General features: G+C 43.6%; 1 protein-coding gene and 1 pseudogene across 3 annotated transcripts in view; one reads left to right on the plus strand and one right to left on the minus strand.

Annotated features, from left to right (window-relative positions):
• The window catches only part of LOC148003282 (uncharacterized), a 36,770-nt gene extending 11,669 nt beyond the window's left edge, over nt 1-25,101 (plus strand). For 2 of the 3 annotated variants that reach the window (XM_087568261.1, XM_087568260.1), the window contains one exon: nt 1,415-2,209. In XM_087568261.1, the coding sequence (XP_087424387.1) occupies nt 1,415-1,420 (6 nt within the window). In that variant the 3' untranslated portion in view covers nt 1,421-2,209. Of the gene's footprint in view, nt 1-1,414; nt 2,210-23,669; nt 23,877-24,810 lie in introns of those variants that run through there. The other variant, XR_015629305.1, reaches the window with a different exon arrangement.
• Nucleotides 4,999-5,822, minus strand: LOC148003283 (partner of Y14 and mago pseudogene; annotated as a pseudogene).
• Nucleotides 25,102-26,178: the final 1,077 nt, after the last annotated feature.

A 26,178-nucleotide genomic window follows, 5' to 3' on the forward strand; every position in this document is an offset into this window, starting at 1 on the left:
GGAAGGAGAATCAATCCAGACATCCATCAGCCAAGGAGTAAAAATGTACCATAGGGTGGAGCCCTTCCATGGATTCTTATTCAGTGTGAGATAATCCATGCAAGCTTTTACTTACTTACTCACTCAAAATATCTGTGGCACAATCACATTACCTGGAGAAAATTTATTGATTTGGATCCTGGTTATGGAGATTTCCTATGATTCTAGCTTTGGGCATGAAGTCACTCAGGCTATGGTAAAGAGAGCTTCGATTAGAAGAAGCTGCACACTGTGGGGAAAGTCTGAAAGAGTGAACAAGAACGAGAGTCTAGTCCACCACCAACATATGATCCCTTGCTGGGGAACAAGACTGCTCTACACAGCCTTGGGAACTTGCTAAGCAAGATTGGTAATAGGGAAAGAACCCTGAGTCTATATCGATTTATAAGAGGACAGCACATCACTGACTGAGCTGTTTATAGGCTCTTGTCACTATGTACATATGCCACACAACATTTGTTTTTATGCCTCCAGCATATCCTGGGGAATCTTTACATTAAGCATTAATGTTCAGGTAGGAACACAGGCTGGAAGAAGCCATTTGAATATCCTTCCCTATATAAATACCCTTTTTGGGTGAATGACCACCCACATGGTTTTCAGCATCAGGCAGCTAAAGAGCTACTCAGAGTATTGTTCTGGTACAGTTCATGTGAATTTTCCCCATGAAACAATATATATGATCCTTTGGATTTCTTGGTATTTTCTACTCCTTTCTTCCTGTGATCTCTCCGGAAAGATCTAAGGTCATTTTCTCTTCTGTCCTCTCACAAATTGCTTTGCACTAGCAATAGACTTACAGGGGTGCTGGTGTGTTTCTACATCACAATCACCTTTAATGTTCCCTGTGTACGCTGGGAAGATTTGCATGGAGCACATTCTCAGTGATTACAGGATCTATGCAATTCCCATGGATTTGATGTGAGATGGCTTCTCTGTGTATTTGCAGGTACAGCGGTTAAAATGGAACCTAGGCAGGTTCCTTCACTGCAAACATAATCAGAACTTTCACCTCAGTTCTGGGCATGTTCTCCAGAAGGCATCCACATGGTATTCTAGGTTGCTCATAGTTCTCTTGAACTCCGATTCAGAGACAGCTACAATGTTATTATTCAATATATTATACCTGGACCAGTGGAAAAATATGCTCATTTTTTCTAAATTCCAGTACAGTGCATAGTCCACAGTTCAAAGTCTAGCAGTTTTTAAAAGCTGAGATAGAAATCCAAGCCCAAGTACTCTATGACACTTGAGGATGCAGGGACTTACCTCAGCTGACAGGTCATGCTGGATTGTCCAACTGAATAGAGCTGATGTAAGAGGGAGAGCAGAATAGACAACCCCTCACTAAATCTTTTTTTCCTTGCTCTGCCAGGTCTGAAATTCTCCAGCAGAAACTCAAACATGACATAGAGCAGGACAACATCTCCCTTGGTGAGAAGTGGTACAGGAGGAGTGCTAAGTGTGCACAGCAAATGCACCACTATTGCATCTCATCTGTAATGTCCATAGCAATTGTGGACTGCATTTTCCTCCTTTAGTTTGATTTCTTTGGATTGAATAGGCTGTACTTTCACCTCGCCTCTCTCCAGCAAGTGTACAGTTTTAGAGGGACCCAGAGAAGTGCTGATGCACATCAATCAAGAGCTGCTGGTCATCCAGAAAGACTGTACATGTGTAAATTTGTACTTGTCCTGATGGGTCATCCAAAAGGGTTTCATGGAGATCAGTCCACAACATTGGAAAGACTTTGAGACAAAGACTGTGATGTATTTTATACTCGGTATTGGATGGTCTTGTCCTTCATACCACACTTCAATAGAAGAGACCTCCTTACATTCCACTTGAAAAGATTATTCCCATCAGTAACTGCTTGTCTATTATGTTCCAAGGCCAACTACGGGGTATAAATCTGTTCTGCAGAATGAATAGCAAAAGAATGTTTAGCACAATTCCTCTGTTTAGATTTTGGTTTGAGTTTTGATTATTTTGGTTCTTTGGTTTTTCTTGTATTCATTTGAAAGTTTGTTATTTATTTGTTTTTGTTTTATTCTTACAGTTGATTCGCTATTTTGATAAGGATATAGACTGTATATATTGACTACCCACATCTGGTTACTATTGAGTAAACTGGATGTATTCTTTTAAATAAAACAGTGATCTCAAACTCTTCACTCTTAAGAACCTTTTTATTGATCATTAGTGTCACCATCTGAAATCCCACAGCTATCAGGTAGCGATGGATCTCTGCATTCTCGTGGGGACTGGGCATCATAATTACTTCCCAGTCAGACTGAGATACAAAAGCCATTATACAGTCACTGTAGACTGTGTTTCCAACTGTGTGAATACCATGTTCATCATGCAAAAATTACCCACGGTGTAACCTTGTTGTCAATATTTAGATACCACTTAATTATGCTGTTTTGTGGATGAGAGTGTTGAATATATTAATGGGATATACATCAGGTTTTCTGTAATATTTCCCAGGAAATAAATGCATGGGATAAGGGAGATTAAAAGCAATCAGGAAGCCAACACCCAAATTTTGTTTTGGAAAGAACTGAACACCCAGAAATTTGGATGATCCTGACCACAGCACAGACCGTCACTTCTGCCCACCTCTGCACACATCCCTGGCCCAAGAGGAAACTGCACAGTGCCTCTGATACAGGAATATGAGAGCAGTCAGCGACAGGAACCTACTTGGTCCATCCTGGACCCAGAACTGAACTGAGTACCGAGAATATTTGAAGAAAACCAAAGGCATAGTATTCTGTGTTTCCTGATTGTGGCTTTTTTTAACACTCTAAATGCGATTTTTTTTTTGTTTTGTTTTTGGATATATTTTCATTTCCATTTCAAATGTTATTCACTTTCCTTTTTTCCCGGAAATAAGACACCCTATACCATGGCACTCCCCTTCTTCTATAACGTGTTCCCTTTCACATCGACCCCCTTTCCCTACTCCTGACATTCCCCTACACTGAGGGTCCAACCTAGACAAGACCTATCGTTTCTCCTTCTATTTGTGCCCAATAAGACCATGCTCTACTACATAAGCATTTGGATCATAGGTCAGTCCATGTATAGTCCTTGGGTAGTGGTTTAGTCCCTGGGAGCTCTGGTTGGTTGGCATTGTTGTTCTTATGGGGTTGCAAGTCCCTTCAGCTCTTTTAACCCTTTCTCTAATTCCTCCATCTTGGATCCAGTTCTCAGCTCAATGATTTATTGCTAGCATTCGCCTCTGCAATTGACATGATTTGTCTGTACCTCCCAGTAGATTGCTATAGCAGGATCCTGTCCTCATGGTCTCCTTAGCTGCATCAATCTTATCTACTTTTGGTTGATATATATCACTGTCTGCTCCAACCTTTTGCCTCCATATCCCGACCTATGAATATATTTGTTCTCCCTTTTAACAAGGAGTGAAGCATCTGCATTTCAGTGGTCCTTCTTCTTGAGAGGCAAATGCTAGCAGCAAACATTGAACTGAGACTGGGCTTCCCATTGGAGGACATAGTGAAAGTATTGGAAGAGCTGAAGGGGTTTGCAACCCCATAAGAACAACAATGCCAACCAACCAGAGCTCCCAGGGACTAAACCATTACCCAAGGACTATACATGGACTGACCCATGGCTCCAGCTGCATATGTAGCAAAGGATGGCCTTGTTGGGCACCAATGGAAGGAGAAGCATGTGGTCCTGCCAAGGCTGGATCCCCCAGTGAAGGTGTATATGGGGGGGGACAAATTGGGTGGGGAACATTGTTATAGAAGAAGGAGAGTGGGATGGCATAGAGGGCTTATGTTCGGGAAACCAGGAAAGGAAATAACACTTGAAATGTAAGTAAAAATTATTCAATAAATGAAAAAATTCTGAAAAAAATGAATTTGTGACCAATGGTGCTGGGTTAATTCCTCACAAGTTGATCAGATCTTGAAGAAGTACACATTGATGGATTTCTAGGGTAGGAACTCCCAACATTCCCTGCTTCAGTAAAAATAGGGCTATGTATTCAGGCCCTTCTCAGAGTAAGAGACACAGGCTGTCCCTTCACAGATCATGGGAGACAAAAAAAACAATGAAAGTTCCAAGCCTATACAGCTGGGTGTGGTCGTGGTTTGGCCTTGTCTACCTGGATGGTTAATCACAAGAGTTCCACTTTTCTGTATTTGAAGTATGGAAATGAGCTGGAGAAACGAATCAGCAGTTAAGCACAATGGCTGCTCTTTCAGAGGACCTGGGTTGGAGACCTAGTACCCACATGGCAGCTCTCAACACTCCATAACTCTAGTCCCAGGGATCTCATGCCCTCTTCTGATCTTTCTACACACCAGGCACACACTACTGCCCAGATATACATGCAAGCAAAAGACCTGTGGACATGAAAACAAAGAAACAAATACAAGCGAATAAAAGAATCTGTGGAAACCACTATATCTCAACAGAGCATAGGTTTGCTACAAAAAGAAATGAACATTTTTTTGTCATCTACATGAATTTATTCATACTTTCTTAAATAAAAGATGAAAAGGAGGAGAAGGAGGAAGAGGAGGAGGAAGATGAGAAGAAGGAGGAGGAAGAAGTTAAGTTGGAAGAGGAGGAGGAGGAGCAGGAGGAGGCGGAAGAGGAGGAAGAAGAGGAGGAGGAGCAGGAGGAGGAGGAAGAGGAGGAAGAAGAGGAGGAACAGGAAGAGGAGGAGGAGGAGCAGGAGGAGGAGGAGCAGGAGGAGGAGCAGGAGGAGGTGGTGGTTCGGGTGGCCAGGGAAGTTATTCATAAACACTGAACAGGAACCAAGACTCCAAAACTTGAGTACTCCTTGTACCCTCAGCCTCCAACCCTCCCGGAGTTCCTTTACAACAAGACACCCAGATCAGCAGCAGAGGTACCTGGGGTCAGCACTCAGATTGTGAACAATGGGATGGAAGGGGAAAGTTCAAAAGTGGGAGCTGAGAAGGGGAAGGGATGAAGAAGAGAGATCCTAGGCTCTAGAGGACAGTCTGCCACAGGAGGGGAATGTGAGCCAGTATGGGGGAGCCCATACTGTGGCCCATGCTCCCTGGACCCCAGAGCACCCCATGGTTTGTTCTTCAGTCCACTCCCCTATTCCTGAAGCCTCACAGGCCCAACTCCAAGTCCTCCAGCCCCTCCTCCAAAACCCTGTGCCATGTCAGCTTTTCCAGCTGTTCTCTGTTGAACTTCCCAGCCTGGAGGCGTTACTGCAGCTTCTCCACCTGTATCAGCTTCTTCCTTAAGTTCTTGATCTTCTTGGCTTTCTCTGTGGTGGCAGCAGAGTCGGGTGCATGGAAGGCAGCTAGAGAGGTGGCCTGGGGGCCATGGTGAGCACTGGGTGTCTGGGCTGAGAGTCCCAGAGACACCTTATCAAGAGTCCTGCTCAAGGCCTCTGTGTCTTTCTCCTGTGGCTGTCTCCTCTTCTCCTTCCACTTCAGGTTGTGTTTGGCTGTCTTGGAGAGGCCTGCTTCACAACTGTCAGGTCTGGATGGGGTGACCTGTGTGGAGGCCTCAGGGCTCTGCCCTGGGGAAAGTTCTGGTTTACTCTTGAAAAACTTCACTTGTTTTCATAGGCTTGGTTTCTTGGAGCACATATCCTTTGACCCTCCGCTACTTGTGCTGTGTCCCATCGGGTCTCTGTGTTGATTCAATGTAGTTGCCGACGGTCTTGTCAGTTACAATGGGAGTCGCCATCTTGAGAACCAGAACCCAATAAATGAATTAATAGGGGTGATAAATGGAATTGTCCTGCATTTAAGTTCTTGATAAATGGCAGCATTCATTCCTTTTTAAAATTGCTTTTTAGGTGACCTGGGTTGGATCTGGAATTGTGTTGGGTGGTTTTGAGTTTGAGAACTCAATAGACTATGCCTTTTATATGCATCATTGTTGCTGTCTAGTGGATGAGTTAGGTCCATTTTAAACCTAATGCAGGCACCACAAAGTGAGTTTGGAGAGGACGTACTGAGAACAACTCCCTGGGCTCTAGCTGTCTTCTAGATAACCCACTGTCTCTACATGGAAACCTTGCTCAGGCTACCTTCCTCATTTCCACCACCTTATGTCACTGACATGACAGATGCCTGAGAAACACTTTTCTTCAGCCAGATCTGCCTCTTCCCAGGTGCCCCCTTGTTCTATGTCTAGAAGGTTCATTCAGGTTCGTCTCCTCCCACAAACCCTGTGTATCCTTCAGAACACAGTTGAGTTCTTCCCAGCATATGGAAATAACACCAGACAATGGAGACTCTAGAGTCAGGAAAACATCTAAGAAGCCAGGGCACTCAGATTGCACAGGATCCTGATAACCAATGGGGAAGACAGGGTGGATAGACAGATGGCCACTTCTCTATTCAATATTTGAAAGCGCACATGCACTTCATAATTCAGGAAAGTCTCTACATGTATACCTGTAAATAGCTCAGCTGATTACTACTAATTGCTGGTTTGCTCTGAGTTAACTTCTAATCCAGGAATACTTCAAGAGGAATACTTCAAGGTTTGGCGGCCATTGCGTATTCAAACCCAGTTGCAGAAATACCAAGGAGGGAGAGCTACAGGAATATTAAATACAGAAGGCCCTAGCATGAATCTCAGGAACAAGGCAGCCACCTGACCAGAGGAGCAAGCCTGAGCTTTGAAATGAAGGACTTTGCTCCCACTCACTCCTGGCTGGAGGTGAGATGGGAGGTAGGACATTAATCTCAGATCTCTAGCTCCCAGAGCGTAGCACAGCTTCAAGGTTCAGTTCTTTGTTCGCTATTGTTTTCTTTCATGCTGCTTTTAGGATTATTCCTTTTAGTTTTCTTTTTTTCCTTTCCTTCCTTTCTTCCTTCCTTTGTTTCTTCCTTCCTTCCTTCCTTCCTTCCTTCCTTCCTTCCTTCCTTTCTTTCTTCCTTCCCCTCCCTCTCTCTCTCTCTCTCTCTCTCTCTCTCTCTCTCTCTCTCTTTCTTTTTTAATACAGGGTTTCACTGTGTAGCTCTGGTTCTCCTGGAACTCGATCTTTTGACCACTATGTCCTTGAACTCATAGAGATCTGCCTGCCTCTGCCCCACAGGTGGTAGGATTAAACACAAGGCATGCACTATCACTGCCTGGCTAGAATTATTTCTTTATTTTGTATTTTTGACCTCCTGATTGTATGTCACAGAGAGTTTCTTCTCTGATTCTGTCTGTTTGGATTTTTACATGGCTGTTACACCTGCAAGCTTAATTCTTTCTATAAATTTGTGATAATTTCTGCTAGAATTTCACTGAAATATGTCTGTCTCATCCATTCGATGTTACTTCGACTGTTTCCTGCTATACCCCATGAATTCTTAGGTTTGGACTCTTGAATGTGTCCCAGGCTCTTTGGGGATATTGTTCATGCTTCTTATTTTTCCTCCTTGTCCTCTACCCCTGAGATTTGTTCTTGTGCATGCATGATCTTATCTCTTAATGACAGTCTTGGTTGTGGTTTCTACCAGTTTGACCATCCTCTTCAAATATTTTTATTTGTTTAGTTTTTAATGTTTCAATCTCCTTGCAAAGTTTTTCCTCCATATTTTGAAATTCTACTACTGCACTCTGAACTATTACATTTGCTTTTGAGGCTGTCTGTACAAGATTTTGGTTAGATTTCCTTAATTCATGAATTTATTTGACTCCTTATTATCATCAATTCTTTTGAATAGTAAGGCTATAGATTCTTTCTTGGACATTTCAATTACTTCTGTATGGTATACTGTGGTTTCTGTAACTTAGATCTGCATGCAGTCCAGCTATGATGACTGGGGGAATTTGACTTTGATTTCAGATGAGTCACAGAGGCAATCTAGTCCTTGCTATGTGCCAACAGGATCAAGCATGGGGCAGCACCTTAAGCACCAAGGTGACCAGATGGAGTCAAAAGTTTGGTCACCCCCAGATTCTACAAACCTGTTGGAGACTGGATACCCAATTTCAGACCAGATAGCCTGTCTACAATCATGGGACTGAACACAGTGCTACAGGCCCCAAGTAACCTCTAGAACCATAGAAAGGGAGACTTGAGGCCTGGCAGTAACCTTTGGCACCTCAGACTTCAGGATTTCATACCCACATTGATGTCAGATACCACTGGAAGCAAAACTGCAGTATTTCGAGGGAACCCTGAGCAAACTGGAACCACACCTCAGACCCTGTACTGACCTGGTCTGGAAATGTGGTTGCAAGGTACTCTCTGGTCCTGCAGGAATTGGAAGTCTGGATCCAAGACTAAGTCCCACATAAGCTGGAGGCTTAGTCACAGGCACATACTAGACATCAGGCATTTCTGCAAAAAAAAATAATTTTTCATCGGTTCATGTGCTGATAAACTCTGAGGCTGACTCCACATGTTCCCTTGAGTACCCACCAGGAGTGGTACATGTGGATTATGATAGTGGTTCTGTTTTTAGTTCCTTCAGTAGCCTCCACATTAGTCTCTACAGGCTTTATGATAATTCACATTCCTACCAGCAATGTAAACCTATAGTCATTTATTTCTGTATTAAAAACCAAAAGCACAAATACTATTTGGATGTGTGACTGATATATATGTCAGGGGATATGTGTACCACAGGGCAGAGCTGAGGGTTAGAGAGAGTCTGTATGGAATCGGTTCCTTCTCCCATCTTTACATTAATTCTAAGAATTAAACCTGGTAATCAGGCCAGGATCTAAGTTTCTTTACATACTGAATCATCATTTGCCTGGGATGACATGGAATTGGTTATTTGCACATCTGTTTAGCAGTTGCGGGCTGGAAGTGTGGCTTAGTGGTAGAATATTTACCCAGCATCCAGTTCTGGCTGCAGGCCCGAGTCATACACACACACACACACACACACACACACACACACACACACACACATACACACACACACAATCACACACACAATCACACACACAGAGACAGAGACAGAGACAGAGATAGAGAGAGAGAAACACATATTTACACATGAGACACAGAGTCACAAAGACACAGAGAGACAGAAACTGACAGACAGACAGACAGACAGACAGACAGACAGAAATTTCTGTTCAGATCATTTGCTCATCTCCTAACTATATTGCTTATTAGCTATTGTTTTATTTTGGTTTGGTTTTGAGATAAGATCTTACTGTAAAGCCCTAGACGGTCTAAAACAAGCTATGTAGAGAGGATGGCCTAGACTTCACAGAGTTTGCCTGTTTATGCAGACACGAGTTGGGATTAGAATGTGCCACACTGTCCTTCCCTACCTTACTTCTTTATAGGATGGAGATTTATTCTGGGTTAGATGAATGATTGAGCAAAGATATCATCCCAAGTATACTTTGGGGCTTTCGTTACAGTGTTTGATCTATTTTGAGTTGATTTTCATAGAGCAGGAGAGACGGGGATCTAGTGTTACTCTTCAATGTGTAGCTACTCAATTTGCCTGACATCACCTGTTTAAGAATACATTTTCTCCAACTTTTCTTCAACACACCTTTATTAAGTAAGAATCAGATGGCTGTGACTACATGGCTTATTTCTCAGTCCTCTCTTCTATTCCATTGACACATAATGTATGCGTTTCTACAAAATCCTGTCTTTTGTTATCCAGACTCTGTCTAATTTTGAAATTAGGTGATGTAGTACTGGGAGCATTTGTGGTTTTGAGCAGGATTCCTATAGCTAGTCAATAGAGTCTTAACAATAAAAGAAAGACATTCAATATTGATCTCTAGCCTCTATATCAGTGGTTCTCAACCTTCCTCAAGCTGCAGCCCTTTAATAGAGTCCTTGTGTTGTGATGACCCCTAACTATAACATAACAAAGGGGCTGCAATCCACAAATTGCAAAATGCTGCTCTACACACATGCACACACATGAGCTCACTCTCCCCAATGTATAAGCAGACTCTCTCCATAACAAGTACATCACACACACACAGACACACACACACACACACAGACACACACACACACAGATTATACACACACACACACAGACACACACACACAGACACACACACACAGATACACACACACACACACACACACACGTAAAGTCTTAAAATATCTGGTATAATTCAACAGTGCATCTGTCCCATCTTATCCTTGTTGGAGAATTTGGACACTTTTTTTTTTTGCTACAGCTTCAATATCATTGCTTCTTAAATGCATATATTTGGAACAAGGATTTAGGGTGCCTCTCTGGCTATCCTGGGACTTGCTCTGTAGACTAGGCTGACATAAAACTCACAGAGATCTCTGGGCTTCTGCCTTCCAAATGCTGAGATTAAGGTATGTGTGTCACCAAGATCAATAACATTGTTTTTTACATTTCATTTAGGTGTTTTTATACCCTGCAAATGGTTATGAGTCACGAAGTGGGTGCTGAGACTTGAACTTGGGTGCTGTGGAGGAGCAGCTGGTCCTCTTAACCACTGAGCTATCCCTCCAGCCCCTTACATGATTTTTGGTCAAAAGAATAAGATATGAATTATATTTCTCTCTCTGAGTGGAAACATGACAATCTGAATTATTCAAGGCCTATAATATAGATACATAGCATTTTGGCTCCTCCCATAAAATTAATTCAGATGGGCTTGTCAATCACATGGACAGAAAACAAACCTCACAAACTATAACCTTGAAACATAAGTCATCTAAAGACCTTAAAAGGATACAAGAGATAACTATCCCTTCGATGAACTGATGTACTTATACATTCCAGGAGCCCCTCCCTTGATGCAGCTGCTTACAGATTGTCCTGGTTAGATTTATTTTTTCTTTTTGGTCACCTTGGCAAAAACCAGGATCAACAGAAAAGAAGGAACATCTGTTGAAAAATTCTCTCCTTAAATGTGCCTATATAGAAGTCTGTGCAGGAGTTTTCTTGATTAAGGACTAATGCAGGAGAGCCCAGCCTACTGTGGGTGAGGCCACCTAGATAGGGGTTATTGTGTGGTATAAGGAAGCAAGCTATGAGCAAGAAGCCAGTAAGCTTTCTTTTTCTCCCCAGCCTCTGCTTCCGGCCCTGCTCCAGGTTCTTGCCTTGAGTTACTGCTCTGTCCGTCTTCCATGGATGATGAAGGACAAGCTTTAAAATGAAATAAACCTCTCCCTTCCCACCTAGCTTTAGTCCTTGTGTTTATCATAGCAACAGAAATCCTGACAAAAATTCACCTTCACTAAGTCTGACATCTTCACAAGTTCTAACTCAAAAACTGTAATTTTTATCATCCTGACCCCACACACACATACACACCACGCCTTATAACTACTGATGAGATTCCTAAATCTGTTGGCCATAATATTGGGAGCATTCCCACTCTCTCTAAAGACACCACCACCCCTACACACACCAATGCATCTGATTTTGCAAGCTTCCATATTGAACCTGCCTGCTTTCGTGGTCTCTAACTTGGAAGACATGTCCCCCCCAGCCACCAGTCACCACCCACCACTACCTACCCATCACCCACCCACCCCCTCGCCTCCCATGCCCCTGAATATTATTCTGCAGGTCTCCATGCTGAACCTGCTTGCTTTCTTTATATCTAACCCTGAAAGCAGGGGTTTCTTTCCTCTTTTGCCCATTTCTTTCCTGGCAGTTGAGGAAGATCTATGGTGCCTGCCATGTTGATACTGTCCTCTCAAACCCCATAAAATGGGCCTTCAGCCTCCTCTTGAGTTTGTTAAGTTTTTATATCTATGAGATGAAGAGCTCTCAGAAAGGCAGCCTGAATTTCCCAGGAATGATCATAAAGAAATGAAGACACAAGGGAGCAGCAAATGGTTGTTGTTGTTGTTGCTGTTGTTATGGTTGTTGTTTTGTTTGTTTTGTTTTGTTGACATGGTTGTGATAAAGAGTGGACAGGCATGATGTCAGCTTAGAGCAGATGATAAAGGAGTGAATGGGATCTAAACGGGAATTTAGGAAGGATTGTATCAAATTTAGCAAATAGTTTTCTCCTCTGTGTCCCTGTGTTTGCCAGGATGAGGTTGGTCCTTTACCCGAGGTATACTAAGGGAACTAACTTCTCAATGATAGCCGCTTCTCTAATGCCAGCACACCTCAGCAGTGAGGGGACAGAGACACAACTCCATGCTGCTGACCTTGGCAACTTGATGAATTCCCTGGAAATTGTAGGAACCTTGACTAAGGACAAACCAGGATTCACAGCTTCAATAATAAAAAGAATTTTGGGATTATACAGTTTATAAAGAAGAGTTGGAGACTTTTATTAAACATATTTTATTATGGACTTAATCATGAGACACACTCAGAATAAAGTAAGATACACAGGAGAGTACAAATGGGGGTTTCTAAAGGAGAGCAAAATGTACCTAGGTGTGGGAACAGTCTCCCCAAGGGAGAGGAACAACTGGTTGTGTGAGCATTAGCCATATGGTCAATTTTGGTGGCTCTTGGGTGTTTGCTTCTCCAGAGAAGAAGCTGTTTCTGCAGAGAATAATTGACTGAGTAAAACTGCAGTCGTGTGGAGACTTTGGGATTCTGCCGACCCTGATGCTAATGATCTTACCAGAAGCTAGCTTTAGTGTCTTGAATTCTGAGCCATGCCTTGCCCACTTCTATTACTGAAACCATAACAGTCCCACTCACAACAACAGTCTCTGCATAGGGAATGGGGTCAGCCCTCCTGCTTACAGAGGAAGTGAGACTTGGCCAGCCAGTTCTGTGTCAACTTAACACGAGCTAGAGTTATCTGAAAGTTGGGAAACTCAGTTGAGAAAATGCCTCCATAACATCAGACTGTAAGGTATTTTCTCAATGTCTGATATGGGTGGGCCCAGCCCACTGTGGGTGGGGCCATCCCAGAGCTGGTGGTCCTGGGAGCCAAAAGGAAGCAGGCTGAGCAATCCTTGAGGAGCAAGTCAGTAAGCAGCACCCTTCTGTGGCCTCTGCAGCAGCTCCTTCCTCCAGGTTCCTGCCCTGTTGAGTTCCTGTCCTGGCTTCCTTCAGTGATACTATGAGGTGAAATCCCTTTCCTCCCCAGATTGCTCTCCTTGTGGTTTCAGCAAGGCAGTGGTAACCCTGACCTAAACAGTTTAGGTCAGTACAGCCTTTGCTGTTACCTCAGACTTTGTGTGCTTCCAGAATCCATGTTCTTATCCACACAGACTTCTGGGATAAAATTCACCACTGTGTATAAAACTTTCCACTCAAAGATAAGGAATATGGGAAGAGGCAGACAGCACAAAATGGCTAAAACCAGGAACTAGCAGACCTGGACTGTCCACAGGAAAGCTGGGTCTTGATTCCCCCTGGTAAACAGAAAGAAGCCTGAAGCCAGGAGGAATCAGAAAGGGCCTAGGAAACTCTTTCAGGAGCTTTGTAAGCTGACAGGATTCTTGTGTGTGGGTTCAGCTGCCCTTCCTTCACATTCCTTTCCATTTTCCTGAACCCATACCACTCTGCCCTGGAAGGATTTCAGTGCTAATCATGCTCTCTGAGACTGCATGGACTCACTGGGCTGCTTCCAAGGGCACCACAGGAAGAATTTACAATTTATCACACACTGCTTTGTTCCTCTCTAAGAAAAAAGAAAGAACAGTGTGATATAGGGTAAAGGAAAGGTCTTAAGAGGTAATGACTGGTTTTCTGTGAAGGCTTTTCCTTAAACTGCCTTTTACAGAACAGCAGGGTCCCCACACTTCCCAGGGGCTCCTTAGAACATTTCTTTCTTTTCATTCTTCAGTTGGAGTTGAGGGAGGGTTGGGATGGCTCTGCCTCCACCTTCACTGTCCCTTCAGGGAGCCCAGCAGGAGGCTCTGCTCTCCAGAGTCACCAGAAATGGCAGGCATCACCAACACTGAGCCAGGAGATGGAGACAGGAATTCAGTGTGCTAGCTAGCTGGTGGCCCTAGAGTAAGTCTCCTGTCAAAAGCCTTAAGAGTGTGCTCTGCAACAGGACAAGCTTGGGAGCCACTTGATAAAGCAGAGAAACCTACTGGAGGAAGGAACCATGTCACCAGCGCTTCATGGATCCCTTTCCTCCACAACGGAAAGACACTGGCGAGAAACATAACTTTCTTCTATGAAAAGGCATTTTTTTAAAGGTTAACTAAAAGAAAAAATTAGACCAGCTTGCCTAGTGGAAATAAAATGCAAATCACATTTGTGATTTCAAATTTTCTAATAGTCATATATTTTAAAAATAATAGGTCAAAAGAAATGAGTGAAATTTGAGGAATACATCATGGTTCTAGTCAATACATTATCATTTAACATATAATCAGTATAAAGATGTTACCAATGATGTCATTAACACTGATGTATTTCGTATTAAGCTCTGTATTCTGATATGCATTTTACATATGTTGGCACAAAACAAAGCTCTTGCTTCCAAGGGGCTAAGAGTGAAATAAATGTGACCAGAAACGTGGATTCAACTTGCTGGATATAAGATGAAAGAGAGAGAGAGAGAGAGAGAGAGAGAGAGAGAGAGAGAGAGAGAGAGAGAGAGAGAGAGAGAGGGAGAGAGCAGCCAGAGGCATCTAGAAGAGTCCAGAGCAGAAAAAGAAAGCTGTAAACTGAACGTGGCCAACAGACTGGACAGGGCCAGACTCTCTGCAGGAGCACAGAGAACAGAGAAAAGAGGGAGAATAGCAGGGTTGTAAGGAATTTGACTGGCTGGGGGCAGGGAGCCTGTGAACTCAGGAGGCTGGGATGCTGGCATGGACTCTGAAATGTGCACTAGTACTGGGTACCTGTAACATTGAAGAAGCCTGGAGCTCCCACATGGTAATGAGAACCACAGGTAGCCATGTGTGCCTTCTGCTGGGTAAGGGGAACAGAAGCTGTTTCACAAGTTCCAGAGGAATGTGGACTCTTACCTAACTGCCACAGGCTGAGCTCATTGGACTGCCCCTTGGGATTCAGGGAACTGAAGTTTCCTTCAGACCTGACACCAGGGGAGTAGTTCTTTTATAATGATAAAACAAAAGACAGTCTTGAATCAATTTACTAAGTGAATTAATAGGGAAATTAGGTTAAATTGGCTAATACCCCAGAAGGGAAATCTCTGGTACAGGTTTCAGATGCTGTCAGATGACATTTGCACCTTTAGGGTTGTTGTGATCTAAGTTAGAACATCTCAAACATTTTACCTAATAGTCACAAGTATGAGGGCCCATGGCTTGCCAAAGAATGATACCCGGACTCAAATAGTATGAAAAGACATTGAGTGTTTTATTCTGCAGAAGTCCAGCATGTTGGAGTCCCCCATTAGCAAGTCAGAGACCACCAATGATCTTGCAGGCCTGATTTAAAGTACATTAGGGAATTCTGGGGTAGGTGACTGTACTGGCTGGTTTGCCTGTCAACTTGACACAAGCTGAAGTTATCACAGAGAAAGGAGAATCAGTTGAGGAAATGTCTCCATGAGACTAATATGCAGGGGAGTGATCTCAACTAGTGATCAAGGGGGGAGGATCCAGCCCAGTGTGGGTGGTGCTGTCCCTGGGCTGGAGTTCTTGGGTTCTATAAGAGAGCAAGCTGAGCAAGCCAGGGGAAGCAAGGCAGTAAGTACCATCCCTCCATGACCTCTGCACCAGCTCCTGTTTCCTGACCTGCTTGAGTTCCGGTCCTGGCTTCCTTTGGTGATGAACAGCAATGTGGAAGTGTGAGCTGAATAAACCCTTTCCTCCCCAGCTTGCTTCTTGGTCGTGGTGTTTGTGCAGGAGTAGGAACCTGACTAAGAGAGTGACCTCTATGTTAATGTGTCAGGTCCATCTCATCTGTATGAGAGTGTCAGGGCTGGAAACTTCTCAGGGAGGTCTGGAAACTGCTGCTGCCCCATTGTCCTTGCCTCAGGATAACTTCTGAGGCCTGGAATTGCTTGGAATTGCCCAGTTTGTGGAAACAGATATTTAGGCCTAGTCTCCTTAACTGCCAAGGTGAAGCCTGTCATGGAATCAGCCTATCTTTCTCAACAGTGATATCAGGGAACATATAGGTATTGATAACAAATAGCTATGAAGGGAACTAAATATAGGACAAGATCTAGAACATTTCATCTCTTTACAATTTCCAAGTTCTAATCAGACTGTGATCTTTAACACAGATATGGCTTCTGCTGAGAACTGCAGTTCACGTAGAAGACACCAAGGGCTCTACAGTGGCCCCTGTGGTGCTGAGACAGAGCAGAGAAAGATGCCGATTAAGGTCCTTGCAGGTGTGCAAGTCTAGAGACTGACCTTCCTCCCATCCACTCTTTGGGGCTTTTAATTGAGTTTGCAGAAACAAATCAACGATTGGCAGAAATAAAGGAACAGAATTACTAATGTGCAAGTAGACAGCTGTCACGCTGAGCATGAAACTCTGAGATGAGCCCTAACGATTGTGGCTTAAGGATTCTTTATGAGGAGGACAGAAGTGAGGCCACATCAATTTCAGAGGAGAAGTCAATGATTTATAGGGGACATGGGCCAGGCACATAGAAGTGACAGCATCTGGGAACACAGTCTGCCTGGGATCTATGGGCGTGAGCTCTCCTCTTGTCTCCTGCTTGTTACCCTTCAGGGAGTTCATCCTTAGGACCTTTACACAGATAAAGGAGCTTCAGGAATGATTCTTAGCTTTTATTTCAGGTTCAAAGGAGGACTGCAAGCCAGGGCAGTTAAGTTAATTAAAAAAGGAAAAAAAAACAAAAAAACAAAAAAAAAACCAAAAAAACAAAACAAAACCACCAGGCTTCACTTGGAAGTATTTGTGTTTTCTGAGTCCCAACACATTGCTTTACTCAGCTCTTAACAATAAGATCCAGGGTTTCTAGAAGCATGACGTGTAATTCCACATTTCTTCAGCTTTCTCTCAAGTAAATAGCAAACACCTTGAGAAAAGTGTCCTCTGTTAACCCAAGTCCTTAAGTCAATGTCTGGGCCCTGGGAGCTCTAACAAGTTTGGATCAATGACCACCAAATGTGTGTGTGTCTGTGCGTGTGTGTGTGTGTGTGTGTGTGTGTGTGTGTGTGTGTGTGTGTGTGTGTACATATACAACTAGCCACATTAGGAGCAAACCAAATAATGAGACCCACTGACTCATCCAGCCAAGTCCATCTTCAGGCTCCTGCACAGGATTAGGCTTGAATACAAAGTGGTCAGGATGTGGTCCATCCCACCCATTGTTGATCCTGGCACTGTCTCAGTGGCACTCTCTCCTTGTGAAATCTCTTTCCAGGGAACAAGTTCCTTCCTTTTCTTCTTCTTCTCTTTTCCCCAAGGAGACTCCTTGGAAAAATGCAATTCCTTGGAACCTCTATTCCCAGGGACAAAAGGCATCAGGATGTCTTTCCTTAGAACATCTGATGCTACCAGGGTGGTGATAATTTGCAGCCTGATTTGAATTATTCCCATGTTTGAAAGCAGTGTTTAGAATTTAGTGGGTGATTTATCTGTCTGTAGGGTTTATATAAATACTAATTACTAATCTTTCATATTATTTGTTTTTCTTTTAATTTTTCTAAGACAAGACCTGGAGTATCCATGACTGACCTTGAACTCCTGATCTTTCTACTTCTACTTCTGCCCAACTTCTGCGTGCTTGCAAGTATTATAATGTGTTTTTAGTATTACATGGCATGCATGTGGCACCAGGCCTGGCTAGTCTGCTAGTTTTTATGTTATTCTATTTTAAATGTCTTATTTTTGAAGTGATCTCCATACATTTGTATCCAACCATCTATACAACTCCAGGCAAAGGTGCACCCCATATAAAGAAGCCTATATATATATATATATATATGTATATATATATATATATATATATTAGATATAGAGATAGAGATAGAGATAGAGATAGAGATAGAGATAGAGATAGAGATAGAGATAGAGATAGAGATATATAGATATATATTTCTCCAAGAAAGACTTGCTCTGCTTTTCCTTCCTTCCATAGCCCAGGCTGACCTTGAACTCCCTATCTAAGCCTCTCATGTGCTGGGATTGTAGGTGGATGCCATCACTCCCAGTCTTGATAGTTTTACCTTGAAAAGTTCGGGTAAGTTTTTGAACTTTAATCTCTGTGTTTGTCTCACACCAGCCTTCTTGGGTTGGTTCAGAACACACTATCCAACACAGGACCCCTTAACATTAGTAAAAACAGCAGCATAAGAAATGAAATTCTCACCTTCCCTTCTTCCCTTCACAAACTATAACATCTAGGAAAATTTTCCTAGATTTCCCATTTTCCTTCCCCATAGCAGATAATATGACCCTCATTTAAGAGGCGACTTTCCTGTACTCAGGTGACAAGAGCACTCTACTCTTTTAATCTTAATCTCTTCCTTATACTAAAAAGCCATAGATTATGTAATTTATGAACAACAGATTAGGTAATTTAGCTCACAACTCTAAAGGTTGACCTCCAATGCTATTTCTCCATGACAGCCCACTCTTCCTTAAGACTGAGCACGAAACTGCACAAGTCGGGACTGGAGAGTTGGCTAAGTGGTTAAGAATGCTTGGTACAATTACAGAGGATGCAGGTCTGTAGGTTGATGGTATTATGCAGGTGAAGGCAGGCAAGGAAAAACAAGGCCTGTCATTGGACGAGAAGGAAGGGAAGTGGGAATTCTCTTTAGAAGTGAAGGAGAAGCAGGAAAGAAGGTGTCAGAGGGAGGGAAAGGACGTGGGAGAACATGGCACAGATGTTAAGATTCTTTTATGTGCATAGATACAGGTTATAGTGAATATTTCCAAGGGATGGGTATGTACAGGACTTTGTGATGTCTAGATGGGCAAATTATCTTATCAATTGGATCAGAGGTTATTATGTGATGTGTTCTTTCATGTGGTGACTTAATTGAGTTCAAGAGAAGGTGTGATGGGAGGAAGCACCAAGCCTGGCACGGAATTGGGATGTGTGTGCCTGGTGTGGAAACAACCTCCCTTGGGGACTTGATGGGTAGATAGATTGCTGCCGGTCTCAGAGAGTAGCCATCAGCAGTGTGAGATGGGAGGGAGCTTAGCAGGTGAGATATTTGCTGACTGAGATGAAAATATCCCACAGATGCCATGTGTGTTGATACTAGTGGGGAATAAAAAAAACATTTTTATTTTTTATAATAACACAGGTTTGTTACTCAGCACTCACATGGTGACTTCCAAACACCTTAACTCCAGTTTCAGGGACACAATACCCTCTGAAGACACTCTTCTTCAGAGAGCCCCACCACGACCACTCATCAAGGCTTGCTCGAATCTCCTATCTAAGGGGGACCAGCTTAATCCTGCTCTCCCAAATCTACTTCCTTCTCTATATTCCCAATGTTATCCAGTCTACTTCCCTCCACATGTCCCTGAACACTCCCCTCTCATATACCACACCCCTTCCCTCACTTAGAGGATAGCACATAATATGAACCTGATAAATATTTATTGACTGCATGAATTTCTGCTATGAAAAATGATGTATACTGTCAAAGCTTCTAAAATAGTTTAAAATATTTATTTTCTTCTCACACCTTCCATAAAAAAAACTTATGAGCAATTTTATTCAATTTCGTGGCATCATTACAGCAAAGTGCAATTTGATTCTTTGCAAATTTATGACGTCACTGTTTACTGAGGCACCTTGTCTTTTTTGACAAGGTGCCCTGATCTCTATGGTTTTCTCCTGTATGTTTAAGAAACTTTATTTAGGGCATTAGCCTGAGGGCAACAGAAAAGTGACAGAAATGTTCTTTGTCCTCATTGTTGAGTGCTGCAGCCACCCGGCAATGTGTGGTGACCAAATACTCAAATACTCCAATGTAGCACGAGCAAGTGAGAAGGCAAATTTTTTATATTATTTCACTGTGACAGGTTTGCATTTAAATGGCCGCATGGCTAATGGCTTATGTATGGGAGAGAGCAGCTCCATCCTTAAATACTGTATATAAGCTGTTTTCTTACCAAACTGGTCGACAATCTCCTTCTTAGTTATGTGCAAGGAGACCAATTAAATCACCTCATATCTTGAATATGGGAAGGGTTTGCAGAAGAAATGACTGGTTAAGAATAAAAATTTCAGAAAACATAAAGTTTTTAATTAATCTAAGATGGTCAGTCCTCTGGAGCAAGGCAGGGCAGATCCCCAACTCTTCCTCTCTTCACTGCCAACCACAGCAACGACAATAAATAATACCCATGCTCCTCTGCAAGCATGGTCATCATCAGTCTCATGGGCACAGCCCCCAAAATTGTCATCATCCTATTTCCCAGATGCAGAATCTGAGGTTCCAAGAGCACTACTTCCCAACTGCAGACCCAAGACGCTAAAAGTTTATGTGTTCCCAGGGACAGGCCGCATGTGCCATATCACTTCCCTTCCCACACCAAGATCCCAGATATTCTTAAAATAGATGAAAGATCATTTAAGAGCATCTCTTGCCAGCACTGCTTCTTGTACACATCAATGCTGTACAGACACAAAAGACTAGGTGGATTCACATCACAAAGCAAAGTTGACTTCCAAGTCATTCATTAAATTATTGAGCTTCTTAATAAAAGGAAGTGTGAGCAGGGGCATTGGAGACTCTAATTGTGCAGCACAAACACTCCCACCCACATGCCACCCCCTCAATATGATTCTGTGAAGGGGGCACAGAGGATATCCATAGCCTTCATTTCACTCGGCTCTTGCTAAAACTGTGAACATACTAAGTCATCACTGTAGTTCATAGCAACAAGGAATCCAGCCCACCCCATCGGGCTCTCCTCTGCCCGTGGGGGAGCCCAGCACTTCCTAATTCCACATTAATGAAGAGCAGAGTCCGTCCTTGTTTCTATCTTGAATTTCATTTCCACAATAATTTGAAAAGCATGCGGAATGGGGCCCACGTGAGGAAATGTAAACAGTGCTCTGTTACCACAGCTCTGAAAGATGTGTTCTTCCAACAATGTAGGTGACTACTGTACCCAAGCCTCAGGGCCATGTCCTTGACCTGGTTACTCCCTGAACTAACACATGCATAAGAAATCCTTTTTCAAAGGTGACTCCCTGAGTGTTCTCTAACCTGCACACGTGCTACTGGAGAAATGGCCAGAGGAAACTTACCAATACCTACGACCTTTAAGTTGTCCTTCGAGTGTATATGTGTTGTTCCCTAGTCTAGACATTCTGACTCTGTCCTACACTTTCCTACATGACAGTGGCTACTCTCCATCTTCCTCACTCTCTTTCCCTATCTGTGCCTTCAGCCATTGGCGTGTTTTTCAGAGAAAACAGAAATGGTCAGAAAAGAAGCTTTGGAAACTCCCTCGGGCAAGTGTCCCAAGGACCCTGTGTCCCCATCTGTGAACGGTGCTGCCTTTATCTGAAGCCATTTCTTTCTCTTCTGTTAAACTTCCAGCCCATGAGTGCCAGTGTTAGTCTTGTGTTTGTCAGACTTGCTGGTGGGACAAACTATCTGTTAGAAATTACATAAGGGAGGGAAATCTTTTGCTTTTGTTTCCTTGCTTGTGGTTTCAGTCCAGGTCAGCTGGTTCCTGTGGAGAGGAAGCTAGGTTGGGAGGAAAGCTTCAGTAGAGGAACAGCCAATTAACATGGGGGCCAGGAACCAGAGTGTAATCTTGACCTATCTCCCAACATCCTTTATTTCACTTGGAACCCACAGCCTGTTGAGTGCCACCCACATCCATGGTGAGCTAATCCTCTCTAAGACAGCATCCCAGCCACTCAGAGGCATCTTCACTAATCTCCTAGGTGCTTAATACAATCAATTCTGCAAGCAAGAGCAGTCATCACAATTCCCATTTTAAACATTATGTGCTACCTATCTTCTTATACAAACAAACACCTCTGTCAACCCCACTGCCACAGCTAATACCCCACCTTCTCCAATCTTTTAGAGCAGAACTCCCTGGAAGATCCCTTTCTGTGTCCTATCCCCCTTTTGCATTCTCAGTTGACTCACTGTGTAACCAACTGCTTTTGTTCAAATTGGCAGTGACTGCTACATCCCTAAATCCAGTGGCTGTTAGTCCTGATGTCTGTTTTCATACTGGCCGCTCCATCGTCTTGTATCTGCTCTCCATTTGGTCTTCAGGAACCCTGCTTTGCTGAGGACTCCGCAGTCTCCCCACTGTTCTCCCCTGGAGTGAGGAACCACACAGACCCTTGTTCCTCATCTCCTCTCTTCTCCCATTCCCATGCATTTTCATGGCTTTAGCTGCCTGCTGGCATGCTGACCTGTGTGATCCAAAGGCACTGTCCCCAGACGCATAGCCAGTTGTTCATTTCCCCTGGGAACTCCAGTGTCTGGTAGATCTCTCAAAACTTAGCTTGTCCCAAACTAGCCAGAGCCATTCCTGAACCTTGATGGACCCAGTCTTCTACTTCTGAGTCCATGGCAAGTCCAGCCTCCTGTTTGCCAGGTCAAAGTCTTACCTGACTCCCCACTCCTTCTTCCTCTCATGTCCCAGGCAGTGCACCACGGTCCACAGTGTGTGTGACCCAAGTGTGCTGAGCCTCCGTCCACTTTTCACCTTCTCTGCTCTTGCTCAGCCCCACCAGGTCCTCATAGCTGACCTCAGCTGGGATGGCTTCCTGAGTAGTCTCCCTGCTCCTTGCGTTGCTCCATAGTAGTCGATTACAACAGCCAAAGTAGCTCCTGTAAAATGTCAGTGAGAGAGTGTTCCTTGAAATGTCATTTGCCTTAGTGTAAAAGCTGGAGTCTTGGGTGATGGGGAGATGGCTCAGCAGTTAAGAGCGTTTGTGACTCTTCCAGGTGACCCAGGTTGGTGTTAAGGTCAGGTGGCTCTCAACTGTCTGTAACTCCGACTGCAGGTGATTGGATGCCTCTGCCTTCCAGGAACCTGCACTAACAGGCATGGATCCACATAGACATGAGACATAACCAGAAATGAAATAAATGTTCAAAAAGATCCAAGCCCCATTATCTTCCCCCCAAACCTCCCACCCAATCCACAGGCTTGCTCTACTGCACTGAGCTCCTTCATGTCTTCTGCACTGAGGGTCTCTAGAAGGCTCTAATGCATGGCGAGTGCGTAGGCCAGATTGATAAAGACAGCCCACAGCGCACAGGGCAGTCCTCTCTATGAAGAATTACCAGATCTGAAAGTTCAGAGTCAGGCAGAGACTCCATATAAACTGAGGCATAGACAAGAACTCCAGGCTAAGTTGGAGCCTTGTGGAAGTTGACTGGATGGCTATTCCTGCTTCTGATGTCATAGTGAAAGTATTCAGCTGCTGGAGGAAACACCTTTGTCACAGAGCTGGCCATGCAACCCACTCCTATTGGAGATACTGGGAAGGATCTAGCTGCAGGCATTTTTTCAACAGCTCAGCCCACGTCAGCACACAGGAACAGAATAAAAAGGGGATTAGGCTTGCTGTCCTTGCTCCCCCTTACTCTGATGAGACCCCAGCCTATGGGATGGTGCAGCTCACACTCAGGTGGACCGTCCTGTGTCAGCAAATCCTCTGAAAATGCCCTCACAGACCGAGCGGTGGGTGTAGCAGAAACAAAAGATTGCAGGTGTTTTACATGGAGATAAACTTCTAAGAGCTAATACCCTACTTTTACTCAGCTCTCTAGGATCTCAACCTTCAAACCACATAAATTCAGCAGCAAAATAGTACATTCTGAGGTTGAACTTTCTCCTCTGCAGGAAGAAGAGAGGAACCTGGCAGCTGGTTTGGTCCAAGCATGGTGGCTTTCCCTGTGCTCTGCTGGAGGCATAAACTCCTTGAACTAAAAATAGCCAAGAAAACAACTATAATTGCTTCCTTGCTTCCTACAAAGGATTGAACAAAAGTGCTCAGGCCCTCCTGGGCGATCATAAAGAAGTTTTAAAATTTCAAATTACACTAAATAGGTAAGTAAGTGGGCAAAGCTTCAATTTTTGCCAGGTTCGTTTTTCTAGGATAATAATATTCTCTGGGGGCTGGAGAGATGGTTGAGAGCACTGGCTGCTCTTCCAGAGGTCCTGAGTTCAACTCTCAGCAAGCACTTGGTGGCTCAGGAACATCTGTCTGTGAGGGGATCTGGTGCCCTCTTCTGGCATCCCCGTGTACATGCAGCAGAGCACTCATTAACTAAACAGGCAAACAAATAAAATTTTAAACAATCTGAGGTTATTCTGTTCCTTAAAACCAGAAGACCTTTGCTAACTCATGAAATTCTGTGTGAGAAAAACACAGGCTCTGTTGCTAGGGACTTTTATACAAATGCCACTCCCAGGAAGGAAATTTGAGAGTGGCTCTCCCCAGGAGAGAGTGAGGTGGGCAGAAAACACCATAACATCTATTTAAAAGAGAGTCTATTGTGAGAAGTGCTGATATATTTTCAAACACTTTAATTTGGTCCTTAAAATAATCATATGAAGTATACAAACCACATGCTATACTCTTTTTCAAGCTCTCTGTGTATATGTGTGTGTACATATCTGTGTGTGTGTACATGTGTGCCTGTGTGTCTGTGTGTGTGTGTGTGCGTGTTCGTATGCTCAAACATGTGCACCTGTGCATACATGTGCACTGGTTCAAGTGCTCCTGTTTGAGCATATATCACATATATGCAGGTACCCACACAGGACGGAAGAGGGTACTGGGTCTTCTGGAAATGGAATGGTTTTGAGCCGTCTGATTTGTGTGCTAGGAACTGAACTCAGGTCCTCTGTAAAATCAGCAAGTACTCTCAACTCCGGAGGCAGTGCCCCACATCCCTGCTTCTATTTGTAAAATTTTTTTTTTTTGAAAACCTGGTCTTCCAACACAACATCAGAAATATTCCAATACTGCTCTTCGCAGAATTCTATTCACCTTCAACCAAGCAGCCAGGCTTAGCACATGGCTCACCCAACCACAGAGCTCAAAGTTGTTTCCAGAGGTCCCCATGCTACAGCAGCTTGGCTCTTTCCACTTGGAATCTGGGCACTGAAGCATATTCTCCAGCCCAATCAACAAAGGCACGGACTCAGAACAAGAGAGCGACTGACAAAATACTTGAGTGACCCTAAGTGCTTGGAGATATCTGATGGTCAGAGAGGGCGGCAAAGGGAAACATAATGCTGGTTAACAATAAAAGTTCTCCTGCTTCAGAACCGATGGTTTCCAGAAACTTTGCTTCAACTGAGCCTGTTTCTTCATCCATCACAGGGTTACCCTGTAGGGTTAGGTACTTCAGACATCATGGTGGCACATGGTGCATTTCAATATAGAAAGCCTCATAAGTCACTTTTAGGAGACGCCAGAGAAGACAGCAAGGAAGTACAGCCCTCTCTTGCTTCTCACAGAGGCAGAACAGGCAGCCTCTGTCCTTCACTGTGCTACGGGTGTTGGGGCCCTGCTTCCAGGTGGGAGATAAACTCAGAGAGACTCCATAATTTATGGCTTTAAGTATGAAAAGAGATGCAAGTGAATTCAAATTAAGTAATTGTATCAATTATTTTAAGTGTTTGTTTGGTTTTCATTATATTTAGGAACCTTCGAAATCCTCTCACTTAATACTTATCTCAAAAACAAGACTCCTAAAATGATTTAGTAGGTGAAGGCCAGTGTTGGCCACAGGCATATGACAACTTGAGTTTAATTCCCTAAGATCCACACGGTAGGAGACCAGAGCTGATTCTAACAAGTTATCTTCTGTCCTCCTTGTGCCTATGTGCTCCCCTCCCCCACACAAAATAGCTACATTAAAATGAAATAACAAAAAAAACAACCTCAAAAATAACTTCCCAGAATTCACACATGCACGTGAGCACACACCCAGACACACACATACCCAACCTGCTGATCTCACTTAGTGCTTTTTATATATACATTTGTCCAGGGCTGACTTGACTGAGCACTGGATAAAAGCAAGACATTCCCTCTCCCCTCCCCTTCTCGTGTTCAGATAATTGCTCTGGACTCTGAAGGACCCTACCACTCACTCACAGGTGGTGAGCTCTAGACTTTATTCCTGCTTTGAGGTAAACAGTGACATTCCAACATGAATGGCAAAGAGGGAATCTCTCAGAATCCTCTTCACAGACAGCCATGGCCAACAAGTCCTTGACTTTGGATCTCTAAAACTCAGGCAACCCTTTATTAGCACACATGCCGTGGGTGTCTTAGAGTCCACTGAGCAACTCAACTAGGGAACATCTTCTGCTAGTTGCTGTTCAGTCATGATGG

The sequence above is a fragment of the Rattus norvegicus genome, chromosome 9 (genome assembly GCF_021556685.1).
Source record: "Rattus norvegicus strain SHRSP/BbbUtx chromosome 9, alternate assembly SHRSP_T2T, whole genome shotgun sequence".
NCBI lineage: Eukaryota > Metazoa > Chordata > Mammalia > Rodentia > Muridae > Rattus > Rattus norvegicus.